General features: G+C 42.7%; 1 protein-coding gene across 1 annotated transcript; it reads right to left on the bottom strand.

The window, feature by feature from the left end:
• Window positions 1-23,717: 23,717 nt before the first annotated feature.
• On the bottom strand, window positions 23,718-25,154 carry LOC121996615 (actin-like). The gene is made up of 4 exons (XM_042550631.1): window positions 25,085-25,154; window positions 24,609-25,002; window positions 23,920-24,533; window positions 23,718-23,812 (listed from the first exon to the last, which is right to left on the bottom strand). The coding sequence occupies exons 1-4, from the start codon at window positions 25,142-25,144 to the stop codon at window positions 23,747-23,749; spliced, it is 1,134 nt and encodes a 377-aa protein (XP_042406565.1). The 5' UTR covers window positions 25,145-25,154; the 3' UTR covers window positions 23,718-23,746.
• Window positions 25,155-26,353: the final 1,199 nt, after the last annotated feature.

Below are 26,353 nucleotides of genomic sequence, written 5' to 3'. Positions count from 1 at the left end.
CAACTTATCGGGCCTATTGATTTATCAAACTAAATCACACCCTTTGATAAATTAAAAAAATAAATATTAAGTATATGTGCTTATTATTATATCATGATTAAGAGCACACACTTGCATTATAACAAAAGTCTTGTTCTTTTATCCAGTCAGTATAAAAAAAAACTTACCTTAAATGATCCTACTCAATACACTTAGAGTGTATTAGTGTAATTTTATAGTCAAGATAAACTAATATCAAATTATACTACAACTATTTCAATAGTTTGTTCCTATCCATCTTAGTCGTGAGCTATTGTTTATAATTTATAAGGAACTGATAACATGATCTTCTGTGGGTGACACCACACACCATGTTATCATCAATATAAATTAATTGAACAACTACACTTAGCATATAAATATAGACATTTGACCAATGTAATTCTTTATTTCAAAATAAATGTTTACAAAAAGCTAGGCTTTTAGTATACACTCTAACACCAAATGCCTTAAAAAGTGCATGCATAGTGTATGCCATGAATGCCTTGGAATATGGGTACGAAGGTATGTTCACTTATAACTCGGTCTGTCAACACGAGAGTCTAGGACTTAGGTGCAAGAGTAGCTCACTTATAACTCGACTGAGTGGCACAAGAGTCTGGAGGTATAGTGTATGACTCGGATGCCTTAGAGAGTGGAGGCAGGGTATATGACCTAAATACCTTAGAATAAGGGTGCAAGGACATGCTCACTTATAACTCAACCAGTCAGCGTGATCGAGAGCGGGCTCGCTTATAACTCGATCGGTCGACACAAGAGTTTGGGACTTGGGCACGAGAGCGTGTTCTCTTATAACTAGGTCAAACAACATAAGAGTCTAGAACTTGGGCATGAGAGCAGGCTCGCTTATAACTTGACCAAGCAGCACGAGAGTCTAGAGGCACAATGTATGACCTGAATATCTTAGAGAGTGGAGGCACAGTGTATGACCTGAATGTCTTGGAACATGGGTGTAAGGATATGCTTACTTATAACTCAGCCAATTGGCATGAGAGTCTGGGACTTGGGCGTGAGAGCAAGCTCGCTTATAACTTAGTCGAGCGGCACAAAACTCTGGAGGTACGGTGTATGACCCAAATGCTTTGGAGAATTGGAGTTTCTACGTTGCTAAAAGTAGGGATATATTTTAAACTTTAAAATATAAAATTTAAATTTTAGACTTATCTATTGAGCTGACCTGAGCGGATAATCTCAAACTACCATGTAGGGATGGATGAGCTACTCGATATGGCTGAGCTATTGATTCAATTTGCCACTTAGATTTTAATTACCAATTGACTCCTACTTGAGGATGTTGGTCAGACTTTATGTGTAGATGCCGATTAGATGTCTGATCTGAGCGTCTACTAAGCCCTTCCTACTATGTTCTTGAAGGGGATCGTTGGAAGGAGAGCGAGGATGATCTTTTATTCACTTCTCCTGACTTAGTCATTCGATGGAGCCTCTTGGCATACTAATGGCATTCACTGGTAACATGATGAGAAGATTTATGGAAATTAAAAAAATGTCGGTGTCTTTCATGTAGTGACTGATCCACTTCCTATAATGTTCTTTCTTCCAGAACAGACAGAAGATCCTGAGTGGGCACTGTTGGTGCAACCTTAGGTCAAGGTTGACCTGGTTGACCCGACTCGAGGTGACTTGACTCGAGTTGTATTTTGATGTTTGACTTGGGAAGATTGTCGGTGCAACCTTAGGTCAAGGTTGACCTAGTTGAGTTGCATGTCGATGTTTGACGAGAAGAGAGTTGTATTCTTGATGTTTGACAAGAATAGGTGTTTGGGAGATTGTAGGTGCAACCTTAGGTCAAGGTTGACCTGATTCGCGAAAAGTCCAAGTATGGAGACTTGGCACTGGAAAAGTCCAAGTACGGAGACTTGGCACGGGGAAAAGTCCAAGCAGGTAGCTTGGCACGCGGAAAGTCCAAGTATGGAGACTTGGCACGGGGAAAGTCCTAACTGGGATATTAGGCAGTGTGGAAAGTCCTGGTGAGTGAAGCCAGGCAGTGGGAAAGTCCTAACTGGGATGTTAGGCAGTTGGAAAGTCCTGGTGAGTAAAGCCAGGCAGTGAGAAAGTCCTAACTGGGATGTTAGGCAGTGTGGAAAGTCCTGGTGAGTGAAGCCAGGCAGTGGGAAAGTCCCGGTGAGTGAAGCCGGGCAGATTGGAAATCCTGGTGAGTGAAGCCAGGTGAAAATCCTAGTGAGTGAAGCTAGGTGAAAGTCCTGGTGAGTGAAGCCGGGCAAGGGAAATCCAGATAGATCAAGGGTGATCGGACATCTGGTGTTGAGAAGGTCAAGTAGGTCAAGGGAGTGACCGGATACTTGACACGAAGAGAAAAGTCCAAGTGGGTCAAAGGGATTGACTGGACACTTGGTGGGGAGGCTTAGCAGGTCAAGGGAGTGACCGGATGCTAAGCATAAGATACCAATAGGTCAAGGTTGATCAGATATTGGTTTGGAAGGTGTAGGACTTGGTTTGGGCAAAAACCAAGACCTGGATCGATCAGTGAATCGATCCAGTGATACACGGTTATCTGATCGGTCTGGTGACCGATTAGTAACCAAACAGTATGTTACTGTTTGTCATCTGATCGGTCTGCAGACCGATCAGAAAGCGAACAGAAGTTTGGGAGGAAAAAGAAGATAGCATGCTGATTGGTCCCTGGACCGATCAGAGGAAGATCTGATCGGTCCCTAGGACCGATCAGAGTCTTCCTGGACCGATCAGGATATGTCCTGATCGGTCCAGATATATCCGTTGGCTCTCTCAACGGGTATCTCTGTCTTCTTCGCTGTCTGCTTTGCAGGTCTGCTTTGCAGGTATAAAGGAGATCGAGGGCTGCTACAGAGAAGGAGGAGGCTTTGAACTCTCTGAAACTCTTTTTCTTCTTCTGCTACGAAGCTTCTGCTTCTTCTTCTTGCTGCTGCAAGTTCTTCTCCGAAGCTTCGTGTGAGCTTCCTTCGGCTGGTTTCCTGCTGTTGTAGGCGTCGCTTGAAGCTGCTGCTTCATCCAGTCGAAGAGAAGGCAAGTAAGCGAAGGTTTTACAGTTGTATTGTATTTTGCTTCTTGCTGTATACTCCTTCTTGTATTGCTTTTGCAAAACTTTGTGGCGAGGTTTCTCCACCCAGAAGGAGTGATTATTAGCCGGTTCTCCGGGGACTCATCCACCGACGGATTGATAGGGCTCGTCCACCTTACGGACACGCCGAGGAGTAGGAGTTTATCTCCGAACCTCGTTACATCGACGCGTTGAGGTTTGATCTTCTTGTTTTCGTTTCTTGTTCTTATTTCCGCTGCGCTAACCCTAGTTTGTAGAAAGAAACGCGAACGATTTGGGGCGGCTATTCACACCCCCCTCTCTAGCCTCCGTACGAAGGATCCTAACAAGTGGTATCAGAGCGAGGCCGCTCTTCGACGGATTCACACCCGTGGGAGCACAAGCTAGAGATGGATCAATTCGGAGAAGACATCACCATTCCACCCTTCTACAACAACAACTTCGCATATTGGAAGGTAAGGATGATGTATTTTCTTAGGACTAATATGTGGAACTGGTTTTGTGTACAAGAAGGGTTTACTCCTCCAATGGATAAAGAAGGAGAGCCTCTAGAGAAGAACAAGTGGACGAAGGAACAAGTCCACCAATCCACGATCAACAATGAGGTAACTAAAACAATTGAATTTTCATTACCTACTAATGTTTTGTGTAAGATAGGTAAATACAACAATGCCAAGGAGTTGTGGGATAACTTGGCCAAGTACCATGAGGAGAGCTCCACTTCAAGCCATGAAGAGGAGCCTAGTGAGCCAAGTAGCTCACATCATGGAGGGAGCGAATTGGGAGTTGAGGGCTACTCAACATCTAAGGAAGAAGAGGAGGAGAGTTCCTCTTGTTCAAGTTCGGAGCAAGAAGAAGAAGTTCCCACCTCCGGAAGGGTTGAAGAAGAAAGCTCATCTCCATCCACAACCCTAGGTAACTCAAACACTGTGATTTCAAGCAAATTACACATAATGTGTTTTGAGTGTAGGAAACATGGACATTACAAGAGCAAATGTCCAAAGAAGGTTAGGAAGACTCCACCGGCACCAAAGGTCAAGGAAGCCGGAGTCCCAACACGCAAAGGCAAGAAGCACGTGGTGTGCTTTCAATGCAAGCAACGGGGACACTATAGGAACCAATGTCCGAAGGGGAGGAAACCTCACAAGGACAAGGGATGCACATCGATAGGGGGAGCTAAGGCAAACCCTAAGGTATCTTTTAAGGCTCATTCGTGCAATTCTAGTAGGATACATGCTAGTAATTTTATTGCATTAGTCAATAATGATAAGCATGTTAACACTAGAAATCAATACATGTGCTTAGGTGCTAAACATGTCAACCTAGATAGGAATACTACTAGGAATGCTAACCCTAGGATTAACACTTCTAAGGTTAAGGAAAACCTAGGTAGAAACCCCAAATCAACTAGACACATGCCTAGGAATGCCTCAAAGAACAATGACAAATTAAAACTTGAGGTATTAGAGAAGGAGAATCAAGTCTTGAGGTCAAGACTTGATACTGGGGAAAAGGCTCTTAAGAACTTGGAGAAGTCATCTCTAGGGTTTAAGGGTCAAAAACCAATGTCCAAGGACAAGAAAGGTTTGGGTCACAAACCTAAGTCCCAAGTGGTCAAGCCCACTTATCATAATGTTCCATTCGATTATGGAACAAAATCTAGGGCTAGGAAGACCATCACCAAGGTCACAAGGGGAGTCACCCCTAGAGTTGATCTTGATGAGTCCCAAATGACCAAGGCTTTAAAGCCTAAGAGGGTCATTAGGAGGGTTGCTAGGGAAGTTATCCCTAGTGAATATTTAGTGAACCCAATGAGCTCTAATAGGTATTGGGTTCCTAGGAGCATCTTCTCTACCCCATAGATGGGTTAGAGAGTGTCAACTCCGATTAGAAGGGTAGTTAACCCAACTTTGAGGAAATTGACACTCAAGAAGCATTTTCAAGGTTTTGAAAACTTTTGAAAATGAAATGGAATTATCATTTACTCCTTTGAAGAGTTAAATGTGCCTAAAGATTGGAAATTTCATTTTTAGTCTCAATTGGCACAATTTGGGAAAATCTAGAGAACTCTCGGAAAAAAAAAAATGAAACATGCTAAGTTTTGAGGATAAATTTGATCTTTAAGTGACATGAATTAATCTAGAGTTCAAGAAGTGTCAAAATTAGGATTTTGGCATTTTGGGGCAATCTAGGATTAAATTTGAAGTTAGCCAAGTGGTTAAGGATACTTAGATAGGTAATCTAGGTATATTTATTTATGCTAAATCTTGCCATGATTGTTTGCCCTCACATGTCATGACATCATGTTTAGTTTTATTATCATTTGAAATGTCATGATAATGTTTAGGCTAGTTTTTATGTCATGTTTATTTAAGTTTCAAACTTTATGCCATGACATCATGACTTTGGCACATGTTTTCATTTATGATACCATTTTATGCCATGTCATCATCTCTTGCATTAATAATCAATTGAATTGATTTAAGGATGAAAAACACATTTTGATATTGAGATCAAATTTGTGTTTAGAAAATGCATGAGACCTTAGTCTAAGATACCTAAACTCATATCTCACATTAAAATTGCCATGGATGTGTTTGATACACTTTAGATGTGTGTGAGATATTAGGATCATGAATTAGGATCAAGGTGCATAGTTCTTGTACCTAGATGAGCCTAATTCAAGAAATGGAGGATCATAGGGAAAGCTTGTGTACAAGTCATGTACATTTAGCCCTAAGATTATGGTCCTAAATTAAAAGGTTTAAAATCATTTTGAAATTGATTTGGAAAACCTTGATGAAGACATCTTAGTGATTGCATTCATCATTGAACATTGTGATACAAAGTTGAGTTAAACTTGAACTATTTCAAAGTTTTTGAACTTTGTATCAAGATTTGAAAATGGAAGTTATTTTCATCGAAAATTATTTTTCCATGATAGTGTATGTTATGAGGAATGTATCCTTAAAATTTTACAATTTTTGAAATTTTCTGTGATTTTCTAGAGGTTTCTGAATTTCGGGAGAAGAAATCAGAAATCTGATATCAGACTTGTGGACCGATCAGGAGGTTGCCTGATCGGTCCAGGGGATGCTGGATCGGTCACTGTGACCGATCCAGGGAATCCCTGATCGGTCTGGTGACCGATCAGGGCGTGCCAAATGCTGATTTTTCGACTGTTTTGTCTGAAATTTCAGCTGGGAGTTGGTGTTTTGGATTTCTAAAGGTTTGAAACTCTTCAAGACATTGTTGGTGCAATGGTCAAGGGGGAGTTGATCTTTAGGGGGAGTTTTTACCTAATTGTCAAGGGGAGTTGACTCTTAGGGGGAGTTTTTACTCCTTAAGACTTTTGAGGATTAGTGATATGGGATTATCACTAAGTTGATTGTTGAGTTTAGTATCAAGGGGGAAATTAAGAGTTTCAATGAAAGGTATGGGACTTTCATTAGGAAGAAACTCTTGACCTTGATACTCTCCTTTTTTCTTTTTGATGTGTGTCAAAAAGGGGAGAGTGTTCATTGGAGAATTATTGGAGAACCCAAGTTAGGTTATCGGGTTAACCTAAGCTAGAGGAAGAATGTTAAGGAATGTTCGAGGAAGAATATTGGAATTCTTTTTGATATGTGTCAAAAAGGGGGAGAATTATTGGAGAACCCAAGTTAGGTTATCGGGTTAACCGAGAATGTTCAAGGAAAGAACATTGGACATTGGAAGATGGTTGGAAAACCTAAGTTAGGTTATCGGGTTAATCTAACTTGATTATGGGTTTTGTCAAACATCAAAAAGGGGGAGATTGTTGGTGCAACCTTAGGTCAAGGTTGACCTGGTTGACCCGACTCGAGGTGACTTGACTCGAGTTGTATTTTGATGTTTGACTTGGGAAGATTGTCGGTGCAACCTTAGGTCAAGGTTGACCTAGTTGAGTTGCATGTCGATGTTTGACGAGAAGAGAGTTGTATTCTTGATGTTTGACAAGAATAGGTGTTTGGGAGATTGTAGGTGCAACCTTAGGTCAAGGTTGACCTGGTTGACCTGATTCGCGAAAAGTCCAAGTATGGAGACTTGGCACTGGAAAAGTCCAAGTACGGAGACTTGGCACGGGGAAAAGTCCAAGCAGGTAGCTTGGCACGCGGAAAGTCCAAGTATGGAGACTTGGCACGGGGAAAGTCCTAACTGGGATGTTAGGCAGTGTGGAAAGTCCTGGTGAGTGAAGCCAGGCAGTGGGAAAGTCCTAACTGGGATGTTAGGCAGTTGGAAAGTCCTGGTGAGTGAAGCCAGGCAGTGAGAAAGTCCTAACTGGGATGTTAGGCAGTGTGGAAAGTCCTGGTGAGTGAAGCCAGGCAGTGGGAAAGTCCTGGTGAGTGAAGCCGGGCAGATTGGAAATCCTGGTGAGTGAAGCCAGGTGAAAATCCTAGTGAGTGAAGCTAGGTGAAAGTCCTGGTGAGTGAAGCCGGGCAAGGGAAATCCAGATAGATCAAGGGTGATCGGACATCTGGTGTTGAGAAGGTCAAGTAGGTCAAGGGAGTGACCGGATACTTGACACGAAGAGAAAAGTCCAAGTGGGTCAAAGGGATTGACCGGACACTTGGTGGGGAGGCTTAGCAGGTCAAGGGAGTGACCGGATGCTAAGCATAAGATACCAATAGGTCAAGGTTGATCAGATATTGGTTTGGAAGGTGTAGGACTTGGTTTGGGCAAAAACCAAGACCTGGATCGATCAGTGAATCGATCCAGTGATACACGGTTATCTGATCGGTCTGGTGACCGATCAGTAACCAAACAGTATGTTACTGTTTGTCATCTGATCGGTCTGCAGACCGATCAGAAAGCGAACAGAAGTTCAGGAGGAAAAAGAAGATAGCATGCTGATCGGTCCCTGGACCGATCAGAGGAAGCTCTGATCGGTCCTGGGGACCGATCAGAGGAATTCCTGGACCGATCAGGATATGTCCTGATCGGTCCAGATATATCCGTTGGCTCTCTCAACGGGTATCTCCGTCTTCTTCGCTGTCTGCTTTGCAGGTCTGCTTTGTAGGTATAAAGGAGATCGAGGGCTGCTACAGAGAAGGAGGAGGCTTTGAACTCTCTGAAACTCTTTTTCTTCTTCTGCTACGAAGCTTCTGCTTCTTCTTCTTGCTGCTGCAAGTTCTTCTCCGAAGCTTCGTGTGAGCTTCCTTCGGCTGGTTTCCTGCTGTTGTAGGCGTCGCTTGAAGCTGCTGCTTCATCCAGTCGAAGAGAAGGCAAGTAAGCGAAGGTTTTACAGTTGTATTGTATTTTGCTTCTTGCTGTATACTCCTTCTTGTATTGCTTTTGCAAAACTTTGTGGCGAGGTTTCTCCACCCAGAAGGAGTGATTATTAGCCGGTTCTCCGGGGACTCATCCACCGACGGATTGATAGGGCTCGTCCACCTTACGGACACGCCGAGGAGTAGGAGTTTATCTCCGAACCTCGTTACATCGACGCGTTGAGGTTTGATCTTCTTGTTTTCGTTTCTTGTTCTTATTTCCGCTGCGCTAACCCTAGTTTGTAGAAAGAAACGCGAACGATTTGGGGCGGCTATTCACACCCCCCTCTCTAGCCTCCGTACGAAGGATCCTAACAGGCACGTCTCCAAAAGATGATATTTAGTGTCTTTTTGCTCATCCCATATCGTTGAATGGGGTGCATAATAGTGCCCTATGATACGCAACCAGGGAGAGCAGTACAGGCGACAAGTTGCCCAGCTACGTAGGCACTTGCATGAAGCCTATCGGAGGAGGATGAATTGGTTAGAAGCTTATTGGGCCTTCCACTTGGGTCCCTCGTTCAGTGTGAGTGCCTGACATTGATGCAGCAGGGTTGTTCTGTAAAGGACATTCGACTATTCTCTGTTGTTGTTGAACTAACTTTCACTTATGGGTTGCTATCAACAACTCCAAATCTTCCTGTGGCAAGGTGACTGTAGTGAATCGTCCAATCTCATCCATTTATGCATTTCAGATTTAGGGGAAGTTTCCACAGACGACATTAAATTTAATCCTATCTAAAAGCGATGGAGACAGCGCGCTGGGAAAATGACTTTGTCGTTAACTGGGAGAAGACTTTGAGATGGAGAAGAGATGACACCTAACACTCCTTCCTAGCACTCCTTCCTGTGCACACCAAAAAGAGAGCAAAGGGGAGCATGGAGCAAGAATCAGGGAGCGAGTCCTTGAAGTAGGCACTTCGACACTCATGTCAGTACAGTAATCAAGCGAAAAGTGGAGAATAAGATGAACAATAGAGTGAATTCATGCTTGTTTTTTAACGTGTGAGGACGTACCTGGCCAACGGAGAGGACCCTCCTTTTATATCGCTTCTCATAACCTCTGTATTAATAAGACAGTAGAGAATGATTGATGTTAAAGTATGTCGGGTAGTGGAGTATGTACGATAGTCTTCCTATAAGATGAAGAAGGTTCCATTGCATGCATATGTCAAAGTAATGACATATTCTCTGATAGGTTGTTATGATTTTCTGATAATGTTGTCTCCTAAAGAAAGTTCGACCGGCTCTGGATCGACCGACTATAGACTAGGAGCCATGCTCATGTGGGGAATTGGGCCCCAGATGTTCGACTGGTGTTGGGGCCAAGTGGATGTAAGTTGAGAGTCTTGCATTAGGAGAGGTGGGAAGTTGAGCCCCTAAGGTCCGACCGGCCTTTAAGCTGACAAGGTTTATGTTGGGGATTCAAAATCTACTCAGACAATATGTCCGGTCAAACTTTATATCAGGAGTTCATTTTGCACTCGACCGCTATACTTGAATATAAAGTCCAGTCCAGCCGAGCGATGTGCCTAGTGTGTCTGATCAACCTTTTAGTTCGATCGGCTTAAGCACTTGGCGATGACACTCGACTTATTTTGGCATGGCATCGATACAACCCAAGAGTTGACCCCTTCTTGACTTTGACTATCACATCAATCGACTTTCTTGACGTCTAACTCAACTTTGGGGGTCACACCTTACTTGTCATATCAACATTGTTGTAGCTGACCTCGGTAGCTCTTTCTTACTGTAGAACTGCATAAGTTTATTAATTGTGTAATTGAATTTGATGCTGTCTGAAAGTGGTGAAGATAGTGAGCTAGGAATGTAGCTCTGAAGTTGACCAAACGAAGACTCCTCTCTGTCCTATGTGTCAAAGGGAGTGTTAGCGACCGATCCATGGAAGGGGTCCCGACGTTGGCCCTCTGACGCTCAAGTTAATGATCAGGTTTTAGGAGAGGAATAATGAAACGAATAGTAGTAATGAGCATGTAAAATTATGTAGCGTCGCGTACTTACGCGTGTAGATGGAGACCTCCTTTTATAATATCACTATTTGTTTGTGTACGAATCTCAAAGTGTTTCCAGAAAAGGGCAGACCATAAAGATGCTCTGATACCTTTTCTAAAATGGATCCGTAATCTTTGCATTTGGCAAAGATGAAGCTTATGATGTCTAGCTTGCATGCAGAATATTCTTTGTCCTCCGTGGCACAAAATGCCAAAAGAGGAATATTAAATTGATGGACCATTAATGCGCTATGAGGATGAGCCAACTAAGTCCCCTCCAACGTCCAGTCAGACCTCATTCTTAGATGGGGTCGGCTTGGCTAAGGAATGTTAACCATCCTGAGGACTTGGCCTCTGTAAGGGCTCAACTCGGCCAGAAAGAGTGGTCGGTCGGTCAATCGATCGGTCTGTCGACCTTGGAAGAGTGGCAGATCGGTCAAGAAGAGTGATGGGTCGGCCAAGAATGTTGGGACCGAAAAGTAGCTAGAGGGGGGGGGGGCGGGGGTGAATAGCTCTTCGCGTGCTCGTCATCGGCGTTGCTTATTTCTTCAAGAGATGTGCAGCGGAATACAAAGAAACAAAAACAAACACGCTAACACTTGGGATTTTACTTGGTATCCACCTCACAAGAGGTGACTAGTCCAAGGATCCACGCACACACACACACCTCCACTATGAAACACTCCTTTTCGGTAACTACCGAAGGCGGAGAAGCCCTACAAGACTCTCAATACAAGAAGAAAGGAAAGGGAAACAAAATACAAGCGCAAAGCTTACAATGAGTACAGAAAACCCTAACCCTAGCTTCTCTTCTTGACTTTGATCCGCCTCTTGACTTGGAAAACCTCCAAGATCCTTCAAGAACTGGCGATCTGAGCTTTGAGAGTGCTGTGGAGGAGTTGGCGAGAGATCTGAGATGAAAACAGTAGAGCACTACCGAAGGAGACGCCCGCCTGCAGCTCAAATACGACGCAACGGTCGGATCCCGATCGATTCGAAAACTCCTAATCGATCGGGGAGGCTTTGGATCGATCCACAGATCGATCTAGAGCGCCTCTGTGCTCTGGAAAAATGCCTGGATCGATCCACGGATCGATCCAACGCTTATCGCGCGAACCAGCAGCGTCCCAATCAATCCACTGATCGATTGGGACCTCTGGATCGATCCACTAATCGATCCAGAGGCTCTCTGTTCGCTGGGAAAGGCCTGGATCGCTCCACTGATCGATCCAGAGGCTTTCTGTTCACTGGGAAAATCCTGGATCGATCCACTGATCGATCCAGCTCCTGGATCGATCCACTGATCGATCCAGCTCTTGGTTTTTGCCCAAAACCAAGTCCCAAGCCTCTCAAACCAACATCCGGTCAACCTTGACCTATTGGTACATCATGCCTAGCATCTGGTCATTCCCTTGACCTGCCAGAACTCCCCACCAAGTGTCTGGTCAATCCCTTTGACCCACTTGGACTTTTCTCTTCGTGCCAAGTATCCGGTCACTCCCTTGACCTACTTGGACTTCCACCAGATGTCTGGTTAACCTTGACCCATCTGGATTTCCTCGTGCCAAGTATCCAGTCAATCCTTTGACCTACTTGGACTTCCCAACACCAGATGTCCGATCATCCTTGATCCATCTGGATTTTCCCTTGTCTGGCTTCACTCACCAGGACTTTCACCTAGCTTCACTCACTAGGGTTTTCCATCTGCCTAGCTTCACTCACTAGGACTTTCACCTGGCTTCACTCACCAGGATTTCCTTCTGCCTAGCTTCACTTACTAGGACTTTCCATCTGCCTACATGTATTATCAAACATCGAAACTATGACCAAGACTCAAACTTGGTCAACTCAGTCAACCTTGACTTAAGGGATATTGCACCAACAATCTCCCCCTTTTTGATGTTTGACAATACCTTTAAGTTAGGACCACTCTGAGTTAAGCTAATCCCATAGCCTTAACTCTCTTCATGCCAAAGTATGAATGTTGGTTCCCTTCATTCTCCCCCTATGACCTCCCCCATAGGTAATGAAGGCCTAACTTAAACCACACATTCTCCTCCTATTGGAACACATCAAACAAACACTATCTCTCCTCCTGAAGAGATACTCATCATTGGTTACAACTGCACTCGTTGAACCTTTATCCCTTTTGAAACTCTCCCCCTGAAGAGTTTCTCAAGGTTGTAATCAACATCATAATGAAGGTCTCATACCCTTCATTTTCCCTACATTCTCCCCCAATGTAGACAAATGCCCAACCTTGAGCATTTTTCAACCACTTGAAATACCACTTGAAATAATGAGGATATCCACTCTCCATTTCAAGTTCAAATGCTCATTCATGAGCATTTTCTCTAAAGAAGGTTAACCACCCTCCAAGGTTCATGAAAAATAATGTTTCATGTCTTTAAAGAGTCTCTCCCCCTAAAGACATGGTGGTAGCTTCTGTCATTGCACCAATAATGACTTGGAGTCCCTAAACCTTTAGGAAACCCAAATTTAGAAGTTTTGAGGTTCAAATGTTCAAAATTTGAAACAAACCTCAACCTAAACTTCAATTTAGTCTTCCTTAACCAATCCATCCTTGTTTTCAACATGAAAACACCCTTTTTATGTATACAAATGTATTTTGAGGGGTTTGAAATGGTTACATTAACTAAACAAGATTCAAAATGCTGAAATCAGGCTTTCTCAGCCAAAATCAGGATCCTGGATCGATTGGAATTGGGTTCCAATCGATTGAACCTAGCTGAATCGATCCACTGATCGATTCAGTATGTGTAGATCGATCGGCTGATCGATCCAATGAGCTTCTGCTCGCGAGAATTGCCTTCTGAATCGATCCTATGATCGATTCAGACACTCCAATCGATCCATGGATCGATCGAAGCTCTGATAGTTGCTGAATTTCAAATTCAGCCAACTTCAGAAACCCCTAGAAAATTCTACAAAAATCCAAAAATTATGAAATTTCGTGTAGACATTATTTAGGGCATACTTGATCATGGAAAAATAGTTTTCTATGAAAATACATCATATTTTCAAAGATTGACACAAGCTTGAAAACTTGCTAAAACTTTAGTATTTTCTTCAAGTTTGTGTCTAACTATTCAATGGTGATTACTATCAAAAGATGACCTTCACCAAGATTTTCCAAAAGCATTTTAAAATAATTTTTAAAACCAATATCCCATCACATTCCTTGGGCTTAATGCACATGACTTGTACATTAGCTTTCCCAATGATGGGAAAACACATAACTATGTGTTTTGATGAACCTAAAACTCAAAAGAATGCACTAAATCAACATCTTGAGTTTTGTTCATCTTCCTAAGATCTCACTTGTATCTAATGTGCACTAAAACACATACAAGTCACCTTATAGTCCTTGTGAGCTGTGAGATTTTGGTTTTACTCTATTCTAGGGATCATGCATATCTATCTAGGTATTTTAGAGATATTAGACATCCACCTAGGATGTCACTTGTTAATAAGTGTTGTTAAATGCCATTTGTCCTTAATTACAAGGAATTAAACTTAATGCATGATTATGTTATGGCATACATCAAAAAGGAAATAATTCTCAAAAGAAAATATCCTATAACTCCATGATGTATGAATGTCATGACATGGTATTTTTGGATTTTTTATAATAAAACATGAATGCAAAAATAGACATGATGTCATGGCATATTATGGGCAAACAATCATGGCAAGGTTTAGCATAAATAAAATATACCTAGATTACCTATCTAAGTATCCTTAACCACTTAGCTAACTCAAAATATACCACTTGTTTTAGCTTAAAACGTTAAACCTAGATTGCCCTAAATGCTTCAAAGAAATGCCAAAACCTAAATTGACATTTCTATTTCTCTTGATTTGTTTATGCCATTTAAAAATTAAGCATATCCTCAAATGTTGGCATATTCCATTTTTCCTCAAGAGTAATCACATAAATGTCTAAGAGAATACCAAAATCCCAACTTGGTATTTCTCTAGGTTTTCCAATTTATGCCATTTTAAGATAAAATCAATTTTTTCACCATTAGGCACATTTTACTCTTTCAAGGAGTAAATAATAATTCCATTTCATTTTCAAAGGTTAACAAAAACCTTGAAAATGCTCCTTGAGTGTCAATTTCCTCAAAGTTGGGTTAACTACCCTTCTAATCGGAGTTGACACTCTCTAACCCATCTATGGGGTAGAGAAGATGCTCCTAGGAACCCAACACCTATTGGTGCTCCTTGGATGCTCTAGGTACTCACTAGGGATAACTTCCCTAGATACCTTCCTAGTGACCTTGTTGGGCTTCTTAGAAGCCTTGGTTACATTTTCTAGGTCAACTCTAGGGATAGCCTCCCTTGTGACCTTGTTAGTGACTTTCTTAGACTTCTTAAAAGTCTTAGTCACTTTGGTTGCAAAGATACTTCTAGGGATATCTTTCCTTGTATCCTTGACTTGACCTCTAGACTTAGGGCTTGTTCCATAACTATATGGAACTCTGTGATAACTAGGCACATCCCTTTTAGCTTTGGGTTTGTATCCCAAACCTCTATGGCCATTGGATGACTTTTGTACCCCTAAACCTAAGTTATGCTCATTTTGCCCTAATAGGATATTTTCCAATCTTTTTAGGGTATTTTCTAATTTATCAAGTCTTGACCTCAAGACTTGATTTTCCCTCACTAAGTCCTTAGTATTTGATTTTTCATTTGATCCATGAGCATTTTTATTCTTGAGCTTGTATATATTTTTCTTAGTGTTCTTGCCCAAATGTCTATCTACCTTCCTAACCTTAGGTTGGGTAGTCTTGGCATGTAGGGCCACATGCTTTTCCTTAATTCCCTCATGCTTTCTATTCTTATGGTAAATTGCATTAAAATGATAAAAATTAGAACTATCATGCTTTTTACCATAACGTAAAGGGGTAGGCTCAATAAATGTTACTTTCTTCTTTACCTTGGAGGCTCCCCCTTGACTAATGCCTCGTTGAGCCTTGACCATCTTCTTCCCCTTGGGGCATTGACTTCGGTAATGCCCTTTTTGTTGACACAAGAAGCACACAATGTGCTCCTTGCTCTTCTTTGTCCCGGGGGTGGTCTCCTTAGGCTTCTCTTTGCCCTTTTGTGTCACTTGACCCTTCTTCTTGGCCAAGTTGGGACACTTGCTCTTGTAGTGTCCACTTTCCCTACACTCAAAACATATTATATGATTTTTATTTTTAATTGAAACATTTATACCTTCTTGTGTAGGGATGACACTTGCTCCTCCATTTGATATTTCCTGAATTTTGGAGGTGGCACCATCTTCTTCTTCTTCACTTGACCCGGATGTGGAGGCCTCTTCTTGCTCCGGGTTCATTGATTTACACTTCCCCTCAATCCTAGAGGTGGAGGCTTCATCATCTTGTACATGGAACAGGGAGTATGCTCCCTCCTTGTTCTCTTCATTGCACTCCCTTGAAGATGAAGCTTCTTCTTGGACTTCTTCTTTGGAGGTTGAGCATCTCTCAACCTCGGAGTCCTCCTCTTGGTCTTGCTCCAAAGAGTCACCCTCTCTGAATTCTTCTTGCTCTTGTACAGTGGAGGGGATCTTTTCATGAAGCTTGGCCAATTTACTCCATAATTCCTTTGCATCTTCAAATTCTCCAATTTTGCAAAGGATGGTGCTTGGCAATAAAATGACCAAAAGCTTGGTCACTTTGTCATTGGCCTCGCACCTTTGGACTTGTTCTTGGCTCCACTTGCTCCTCTTGAGAACTATGCCCTTTGAGTTTGTTGAAGTCTTGAAGCCTTCCATAAGAGCAAACCATTGCTCTATCTCCATCATAAGAAAGTTTTCGATTCTTGATTTCCAAGAATCGAAGCTCGTGGAAGTATATGGTGGAGCCACCCTCATGTCGAATCCGAGCCCATCTCGGAATTCCATTGTAGAAGTTGAGCTTTTGAATTTCTTTGACTTTGACAATTTTGCTTCAACTTCTTCACTCTCTAGCTCTTCTTGTTATGCTTGACCCTTCCGGCGATGATTTCGGTGAAGAGCGGCCTCGCTCTGATACCACTTGTTGGGACCGAAAAGTAGCTAGAGGGGGGGGGGGTGAATAGCTCTTCGCGTGCTCGTCGTCGGCGTTGCTTATTTCTCCAAGAGATGTGCAGCGGAATACAAAGAAATAAAAACAAACACGCTAACACTTGGGATTTTACTTGGTATCCACCTCACAAGAGGTGACTAGTCCAAGGATCCACGCACACACACACACCTCCACTATGAAACACTCCTTTTCGGTAACTACCGAAGGTGGAGAAGCCCTACAAGACTCTCAATACAAGAAGAAAGGAAAGGGAAACAAAATACAAGCGCAAAGCTTACAATGAGTACAGAAAACCCTAACCCTAGCTTCTCTTCTTGACTTTGATCCGCCTCTTGACTTGGAAAACCTCCAAGATCCTTCAAGAACTGGCGATCTGAGCTTTGAGAGCGCTGTCGAGGAGCTGGCGAGAGATCTGAGATGAAAACAGTAGAGCACTACCGAAGGAGACGCCCGCCTGCAGCTCAAATACGACGCAACGGTCGGATCCCGATCGATTCGAAAACTCCCAATCGATCGGGGAGGCTTTGGATCGATCCACAGATCGATCTAGAGCGCCTCTGTGCTCTGGAAAAATGCCTGGATCGATCCACGGATCGATCCAGCGCTTATCGCGCGAACCAGTAGCGTCCCAATCAATCCACTGATCGATTGGGACCTCTGGATCGATCCACTGATCAATCCAGAGGCTCTCTGTTCGCTGGGAAAGGCCTGGATCGCTCCACTGATCGATCCAGAGGCTTTCTGTTCGCTGGGAAAATCCTGGATCGATCCACTGATCGATCCAGCTCTTGGTTTTTGCCCAAAACCAAGTCCCAAGCCTCTCAAACCAACATCCGGTCAACCTTGACCTGTTAGTACATCATGCCTAGCATCTGGTCATTCCCTTGACCTGCCAGAACTCCCCACCAAGTGTCTGGTCAATCCCTTTGACCCACTTGGACTTTTCTCTTCGTGCCAAGTATCCAGTCACTCCCTTGACCTACTTGGACTTCCACCAGATGTCTGGTTAACCTTGACCCATCTGGATTTCCTCGTGCCAAGTATCCAGTCAATCCTTTGACCTACTTGGACTTCCCAACACCAGATGTCCGATCATCCTTGATCCATCTGGATTTTCCCTTGTCTGGCTTCACTCACCAGGACTTTCACCGAGCTTCACTCACTAGGGTTTTCCATCTGCCTAGCTTCACTCACTAGGACTTTCACCTGGCTTCACTCACCAGGATTTCCTTCTGCCTAGCTTCACTTACTAGGACTTTCCATCTGCCTACATGTATTGTCAAACATCGAAACTATGACCAAGACTCAAACTTGGTCAACTCAGTCAATCTTGACCTAAGGGATATTGCACCAACAAAGAAGAGTGATGGATCAACCATAGTGGTGGATCAGCTAGGAAGAGTAGCAGATCGACCAAGATGAGTGGTGGATCGGCCAGAGTGACGAGTCGACCATGATGAGTGGCGGATCGGGCAGAGTGGCGAGTCGACCAGAATGAGTGGCGAATCGACCAGAGTGATGGATCAGCCAGGAAGAGTAGCGGATCAACCAAGCGGACTGGTTAGCTTAGCTCGCCCAAGAAGATAGGAGGATCAATCAAGAAGAGTGGTGGATCAGTCAAGAAGAGTGCTGGATCGACTAGGAAGATTGCCTTGGCTTGGCCAAGCGGAGTGGCGGATCGGCCAGGAAGAGTAGCAGATCGGCCAGGAAGAGTGGCAGATCAGCCAAGCCAGAGTGGCAGATCGACCAGGAAGAGCGGTGGATAAGCTAGGACGAGTGGCGGATAGGCTAGGAAGAGCTGCGAATCGGCCAAAGTGGCGGATCTGCCAGGAAGAGTGACAGATCGGCTAGGAAGAGTAGCGGGTCGGCCAGGAAGAGTGGTGAATCGTCCAGAATGGCAGATCGGCTAATAATAGTGGTGTATTGGCCATGAAAAGTGGCAAATTAGCCAGAGTGATGGAACAACCAGGAAGAGTGGTGGATCGGCTAGGAAGAGTGGCTCTGTTCAGCCAGGCAGAGTGGTAGATCGACCAAGAAGAGTGGTGGATCGTCAAGGATAGTAGATCACCTAGGATAGCGAATCAGCTAGTCGGGTCAGTCGGGAAAAATGGTCTTTAACCTCCCTTGACCTTTTCACAACTCAACCTGCTCGTGGCCGCTCTTCCTATTCTCTGTATCACAAGTCTTCCCTTCAAGTCTAATCGGAGGAGATGCGAGTCCGACTAACTAGATAGCCTATTATTCAACAGAATCACTCCTGATTGGCTGGACTAAGCTTAGCCAGAATTCGTCTGACTTTTGCATATTGAAATTGGCTAATTTTTGTCAATTGATTTTTTGTTTATTTGGTGAGTAGCTGGTGGAGGGGTTACTGCTCAGAAGTTTGGCGATTTGATGATTTACTGATTGGCCTTTGAGTAAACTATCGTTATTCTGCAAAATGGAATTTTATCTATTGGAAATCGAGTTATTGGAATTTGAGTTTGAAAATTTCAATCGTCGAGTTAATGAGTGAGCGACTGAGACGTGTCGAGCGAACGACTAAGGGACCAAGAGTCTAGATTTTATATTCGACCAAGCGGTCATTAAGCATGGACAACCCTGCTTATAATCTGGCCAAGGGACCAAGAGTCTAGGTTTTCTGGGTATGTGAGCAAGTATGCTTATAACTTGGCCGAACGACATGAGAGTTTAGGACTTGGTTGTGAGAGCAAGCTCACTTATAACTCGGTTGGTCAACTCGAGAGTCTGAACTTGATCGTGAGAGCAGACTCACTTATAACTCGGTCGGTCAGCTCAAGAGTTTGGGACTTAGTCATAAGAGTACGCTCCCTTATAACTTGGTCGATCAACTTGAGAGTTTAGGACTTAGTCGTGAGAGCAAGCTCACTTACAACTTGCCTAGTTAGCTTGAGAGGCTAGAACTTTGTTGTGAAAGCATGCTCACTTATAACTCTGTCGATCGGCTTGAGAGTCTAGGACTTGGTCATGAGAGTAAGCTCATTTATAACTGACCAGTCGATTAGAGAATCAAGGACTTAGTCGTGAGAGCAAGCTCACTTATAACTCGTTCGGTCGGCTCGAGAGTCTGGAACTTGGTTGTGAGAGCAAGCTCACTTATAACGGTTGGTTGGTTCAAGAGTCTAGGACTTGGTCATGAGAGCACACTCACTTATAACTCGATCGGTCAGCTCGAGAGTCTTGGACTTGGTCATAAGAGCACGCTTACTTATAACTTGGTCGGTCGGCTCAAGAGTCTAGGACTTGTTCGTGAGAGAAAACTCACTTATAACTCGGTCGGTTGGCTCGAAAGTCTGGGACTTGGCCGTGAGAGCAAACTCACTTATAACTTGGTCGGTCAGCTCGAGAGTCTGGGAGTTGGCCGTGGAGTAGATTTACTTATAACTTGATTGATCGGCTCGAGAGTATGGAACTTGGTCATGAGAGCAACCTCACTTATAACTCGGCTGGTCGGCTCAAGAGTCTAGGACTTGGTCGTGAGAGAAGACTCACTTATAACTTGGTCGGTTAGCTTGAGAGTCTGAGACTTGTTGTAAGAGCAGACTCACTTATAACTATATCGGTCGATTTCAGAGTATAGGACTTGGTCATGAGATCAAACTCACTTATAACTTGGTCGGTCGACTCAAGAGTCTGGGACTTGGTCGTGGAAGTAGACTCATTTATAACTCAGTCGGTCAGTTCGCGAGTTTAGGACTTAGTCGTGAGAGCAAGCTCACTTATAACTCGGCCGGTCTGCTCAAGAGTCTAAGACTTGGTCATGAGAGCACGCTCACTTATAACTGGCTCGGATCGACCAGGAAGACTAGAGGATTGTCCAGGAAGACTAGTGGATCGGCCAGGCGGAGTGGCAAATGGGCCCAGAAGAGTAGCAGATTGGCTAAGAAGAGTGACGGATCCGCCAAGAAGAGTGACAGGTCAGCCAAGAATAGTGGATGATCGACCAGGAAGAGTGGCGTATCGACAATGAAGAGTGGCGGGTTGGCCAAGATTAGTGGTTGGTCGGCCAGAGTGGTCGATCGGTTAAGAAGAGTGGTGGATTAATCAAGAAAGGCGGCTCGGCTCAACTAGACGAAGTGGCAGATCAACCAAGAAGAGTGGTGAATCGGCCAAAGTGACAGATCGGCTAAAGTAGCGGACTAGCCAGGAAAAGTGACGGATCGATCAGACAGAATGGTAGATCAATCAAGATAGTGGATCAGCTAGTTGAGATAGTCGGGGAAAATGATCATTGACCTCTCTTGATCTTATCACAATTCAACTTGTTAATTTAACCTTCTTTATCCTCGTAACCGCTCTTTCTATTTTCCGTATCAGAATCATATGTCATCGTCATAGTCGCTCCACCCATTAATAGTCTTGTTACATGTCCAACTGAGTATTGAATTGGGGTGCTATATAGATGATGAAAATCACTACACAACTGAGTATTCAAATCACTGAAAATATTAATTAAAAATTATGCATGATGATGTATTTACAATCAGCTCAATGATACGGACGCATAGAAACTTGTTTCATCAAATTCCGATGTCTCTAGGTCCATATTTAAGCTTTCGGACACTAATTTACAACCGTTCACTACACAACATATTTTAAGTTATTATCAACCTATATATGTTTTAAAAAATATATACCTAGAGACATCGGAATTTGATGAAACAAGTTTCTATACGTTCGTGTCGTTGCCTTGATTGTAAATACATAAATAAAAATATTTTTGACCAAATATATTTATTATTAGAATTTTTTAATCCCAATTTGACCTAATTGGGTGTTAAAAATTCAAATCACTGAAAATATTAATTAAAAATTATGGATGATGACGTATTTACGATCATCTCAACCATACGGACGCATAGAAACTTGTTTCATCAAATTCCGATGTCTCTAGGTCCATATTTAGGCCTTAGATGTTTGATTTTATTTTTTAAAAATATTTTCAATTTTGGGACGAATCCAGGAATTCGTCCCAAAGTTTGGGACCTAGAGACACCGGAATTTGATGAAACAAGTTTCTATGTGCTCGTATTTTATCCTGATCGTAAATCTATCAATAAAAATATTTTTTTACCAAATATATATATTTTTGGAATTTTTAAACCCCAATTTGACCTAATTTTGTGTTAAAAATTCAAATCACTGAAAATATTAATTAAAAATTATGGATGATGACGTATTTACGATCAGCTCTACGATACGGACGCATAGAAACTTGTTTCATCAAATTTCGATGTCTCTAGGTCCATATTTAGACCTTAGGTGTTTGATTTTATTTTTTAAAAATATTTTCAGTTTTGGGTCGAATACTGGATTCGTCCCAAAAATTTGGAACGAATCCAGAGATTCGTCCCAAAAATTTATTTATTAAAAAAAAAAATAAACAAAATTGGACGCCTTAAATACGGACCTAGAGACATCGGAATTTGATGAAACAAGTTTCTATGTGCTCGTATCTTTATCCTGATCGTAAATCTACCAATAAAAATATTTTTTACCAAATATATATATATTTGGAATTTTTTAATCCTAATTTGACCTAATTTGGTGTTAAAAATTCAAATCACTGAAAATATTAATTAAAAATTATGGATGATGACGTATTTACGATCAGCTCAACGATATGGACGCATAGAAACTTGTTTCATCAAATTTCGATGTCTCTAGGTTCGTATTTAAGCCTTAGGTGTTTGATTTTATTTATTTAAAAATATTTTCAGTTTTGGGACGAAACCTGGATTCGTCCCAGAATTTGGGACGAATCCGGGATTCGTCCGAAAATTTGGGACGAATTCTCGATTCGTTCCCAAATCTGGGACGAATTCTCGATTCGTTCCCAAATCTGGGACGAATCCAGGATTTGTCCCTAAATTTGTGACAAATTTTTAATTCGTTCCAGATTTGGGGACGAATTTAGCAACGAATTTTTTTTATGTTGCAAACTTGAAACGAAATTTATTTGTTGCAAATTTTGTTGGTTATTTGGGTCGAAATTGATTTTCGACCCTAAATTTGTCCAAATTTTGGGACGAATTATTTTCGTTCTAAACTTTTGTCCCCAAAGTTATGTTTTTTTTTTTTTTTTTTTTTTTTTTTTTTTAAGTGTATGTAAATCCATCAATATCTTCTCGTTGCACCATGCTTAGATGCAGAAAAGTCTTTATATTTTTTTATTTTTTAGTTGATATTAAATATCTAATTTATATTGGTAGAAAAATGCATTTTATATCATAGGAGGGAATGTGTGACGCCTTTCTAAATTCTATAGATGCAATTTAAACTTTTTTAAAGTAATGAAGGGAGATCAAGGTAAGATGACTCGATGCCATTTATTTTTGTATAATTTTATACACGTAGGGATCAAGTCCTCTAATGGAAGGGCGAATAGTGATAGTGTAAGGACAACTCACAGTTAGCACAAGGTATCTGATATATAAGAGACATTGAGCGTTCAATTAAGGTTATATATCTTGTGTCATTTGCTTTTTTGTAATCCAAGTATCCATTCTTACCGATCCAGTTATTTTTGGAGGGAGGCAGTCTTCTGCCTTTCATCCACAGGATAAATTTGGAAGCGTAAATGATGACGTCCTGAATTTTTCATTCCACTAAAAAAAAATATCCTATAGTACGTTGTAACTAATATTTAAATCGTAGATACTTAGTTAATCTAAAGAATGTCTCACCGTTCTATCATGCCCTAGAGGAGGGGCATGTTGTCTTGTGTCGAGTGGAAGGGTGATGCGCATGCATCTTGCATTTGACGAGCAAAATCTCATTTCCCATTTCCCATTTCCTAGGTACCACTCACTAAAGTGTTTTGATCAAAGAATTTGTGTTTCTATACAAACTTGCACCACTTCTTTAACAATGAGAGCCTTTCCCTCCCCCTCTTCTCTCTTTACACCCAAGTGAACCTAAAAGTCTCCTACTATTTCACAATCATCATGAACCACAAAATTAAAGAAGGAAAAGAAGAATGAACTAGTTGAGACACAATTGATGAGGAGAATAAAATTAAAGTATTATTATGGATAAGATATTCAGCGACCCTTAACAAAAATTAATACAATAAATCGTTCTGGCACCAATTTATTAGCCATATTCCCCCAAAACAGAAAATATAATCAAGCAAAAAAAATAGCATCTACTCGACAGATAATTCAGTTGAAGATCTGAGTAATGCCTCTGATCCCAGTGAGTAGTTGTGTTGCGGAACAACGACAACTAGACTTAAAAGCATTTCCTGTGAACAATGGAAGGCCCAGACTCATCGTACTCTGCCTTTGCGATCCACATCTGAAATTGATGAAGAATACATAAATGTTAAAGTATGATTTGAATCCACTGTGTTGATTTTAGAGTTTATAAAGTGATGTTGATTTTGAAAGCAATAGTAGTAGGACCTGTTGGAAAGTGCTTAAAGATGCCAGGATGGATCCTCCGATCCACACGCTGTACTTCCTCTCCGGCGGCGCCACCACCTTGATCTTCATGCTGCTCGGCGCCAGTGCGGTGATCTCCTTGCTCATCCTGTCAGCGATCCCGGCGAACATGGTGGTTCCGCCGCTCAGCACGATGTTGCCGTACAGATCCTTCCTGATGTCCACGTCGCACTTCATGATCGAGTTGTAGGTGGTCTCGTGGATCCCTGCGGCTTCCATCCCGATCATCGACGGCTGGAAAAGCACCTCCGGGCAGCGGAACCGCTCCGCCCCGATGGTGATCACTTGCCCGTCGGGCAGCTCGTAGTTCTTCTCCAGGGACGAGCTGGTCTTTCCCATCTCCAGCTCCTGCTCGTAGTCCAGCGCGATGTACGCCAGCTTTTCCTTGATGTCCCGGACAATCTCGCGCTCGGCCGACGTCGTGAACGAGTACCCGCGCTCCGTCAAGATCTTCATCAGAGCGTCGGTCAGGTCGCGGCCGGCGAGGTCCAGGCGAAGGATCGCGTGTGGGAGCGCGTAGCCTTCGTAGATGGGCACAGTGTGGCTCACGCCGTCGCCGGAATCCAGCACGATGCCTGAGAATTGACATCCAAATTAAGGAGTATCGATCGATCGATCAGCGAACGCGATATGGATTATTGATACGCGACCTGTCGTTCGGCCACTGGCGTAGAGCGACAGCACGGCCTGGATGGCGACGTACATCGCCGGAGCGTTGAAGGTCTCGAACATGATCTGGGTCATCTTCTCGCGGTTGGCCTTGGGGTTCAGCGGCGCCTCGGTGAGCAGAATCGGGTGCTCCTCCGGCGCCACGCGGAGCTCGTTGTAGAAAGTGTGATGCCATATCTTCTCCATGTCGTCCCAGTTGTTCACGATGCCGTGCTCGATCGGATACTTGAGCGTTAAAATGCCTCGTTTCGACTGAGCTTCGTCTCCGACGTACGCGTCCTTCTGGCCCATGCCGACCATCACGCCGGTGTGGCGCGGCCGGCCGACGATGCTAGGGAAAACAGCCCTTGGAGCATCATCTCCAGCGAAACCAGCCTGAGAAATTGAAGATCATGCGAAAGCAGAGGAAGATCCATAAAATATATGTCAACGAGATCGAGTTTGAAATTGTACGCACCTTGACCATGCCAGTTCCATTGTCACAGACAAGGGGCTGGATATCCTCGCCTTCTGCCATTTTTCAGTTGCTGCAATGAATTTAAAAAGGAAAGCAATTAACTAGCATAGAAGAAGAAGAAGAAGAAGAGGATGAATGGAAACAGGGCAGCTAATGAAGATTACATTGTAATAATGTCGTCTGAAGCTACAGAAATGAAGAGCAAATGCAGAGGAATGAGCTTGAAGCCTGACGCTGAGGCGAACATTTATGATCATGCTCGACTGCGCAGGGTCAAAGGAGGTGAACGAAGATGGTGGGAAGCCCGCGGCGTTCGCTGCCAATATCGTCGCTCGTTCAAGGATAAAGAGAGAATGATGGGAGTGATTATTTATCACTAAAATTATCGTCAATGTATAAAAAATTTGTTTGGTGTAGCAATTTTTTTTTTTAAAAAAAATTCAATGGTTTCTTGTTAAGTTATTATATTGGAGAACATTTTAAAAATGTTTTAGTGGTACACTCTATGTTATATTAATGTAACACGGCTAGAGCAGGGAACAAAAGATCTATAGCTTATTGTTCCACCGTTTCTACTGTTCTTGTGAAATTACATCAATCCTTGCATATATCGCCATTTGCAATTATTGATGGGACTGTCAATGCGCCCACTCGGGTCTGTTCAAATTCATTTAATAAGATAATCAAATTAAATTAAATTAAATTAAAAATAAATTAAACTGTTGAAATGATTACTCAAACATAATTTAATTTTTTTATTTATCTATTATGATTCAATTTAAATTTATTTGATTATTTTAAATTTTTAAGTTTATTTGATTAGTTGTTTGATCATGTCCAAGTGCTGAGTCGATGGACGTTGAGGACGTGGTGCTCCTTTTGACTGATCGAAGACCCTAAAGACATAGATCCTTTGTTGCTGTGAAATTACAAACACAGTGCCGAGCCGAGGAGGGGTTCCCGGCGATGGCCCTCCGATGCTCAAGTCAAACTTCCGGCGATGAGAAAGAAAGAAAGAAGTATGGCAGAAGCGAGAATTGTAGCTACAGTAGAGATGTCAAAAAACATACCTCCGTCGAAACCTGTGAGTCTTTATATAGGGCTCCCCAGAGGTGCGTGAACGCTCCCCGAGATGTGCACACCCCTCGAAGCATACCTGGAATGTTGTGTCAGGAAAGTGTGTCTGACACCATACCTCAATAATACGAGTATATCCCTGATGTGACAGTGGAAGTTTCTGCCGTACGATTCTCTGTTTGACCAGGCCGC

Source organism: Zingiber officinale, chromosome 6A, assembly GCF_018446385.1.
Source record: "Zingiber officinale cultivar Zhangliang chromosome 6A, Zo_v1.1, whole genome shotgun sequence".
NCBI lineage: Eukaryota > Viridiplantae > Streptophyta > Magnoliopsida > Zingiberales > Zingiberaceae > Zingiber > Zingiber officinale.
The sequence above is the reverse complement of the archived record's forward strand: the minus strand, read 5'-3'. Positions and strand labels throughout refer to the sequence as shown.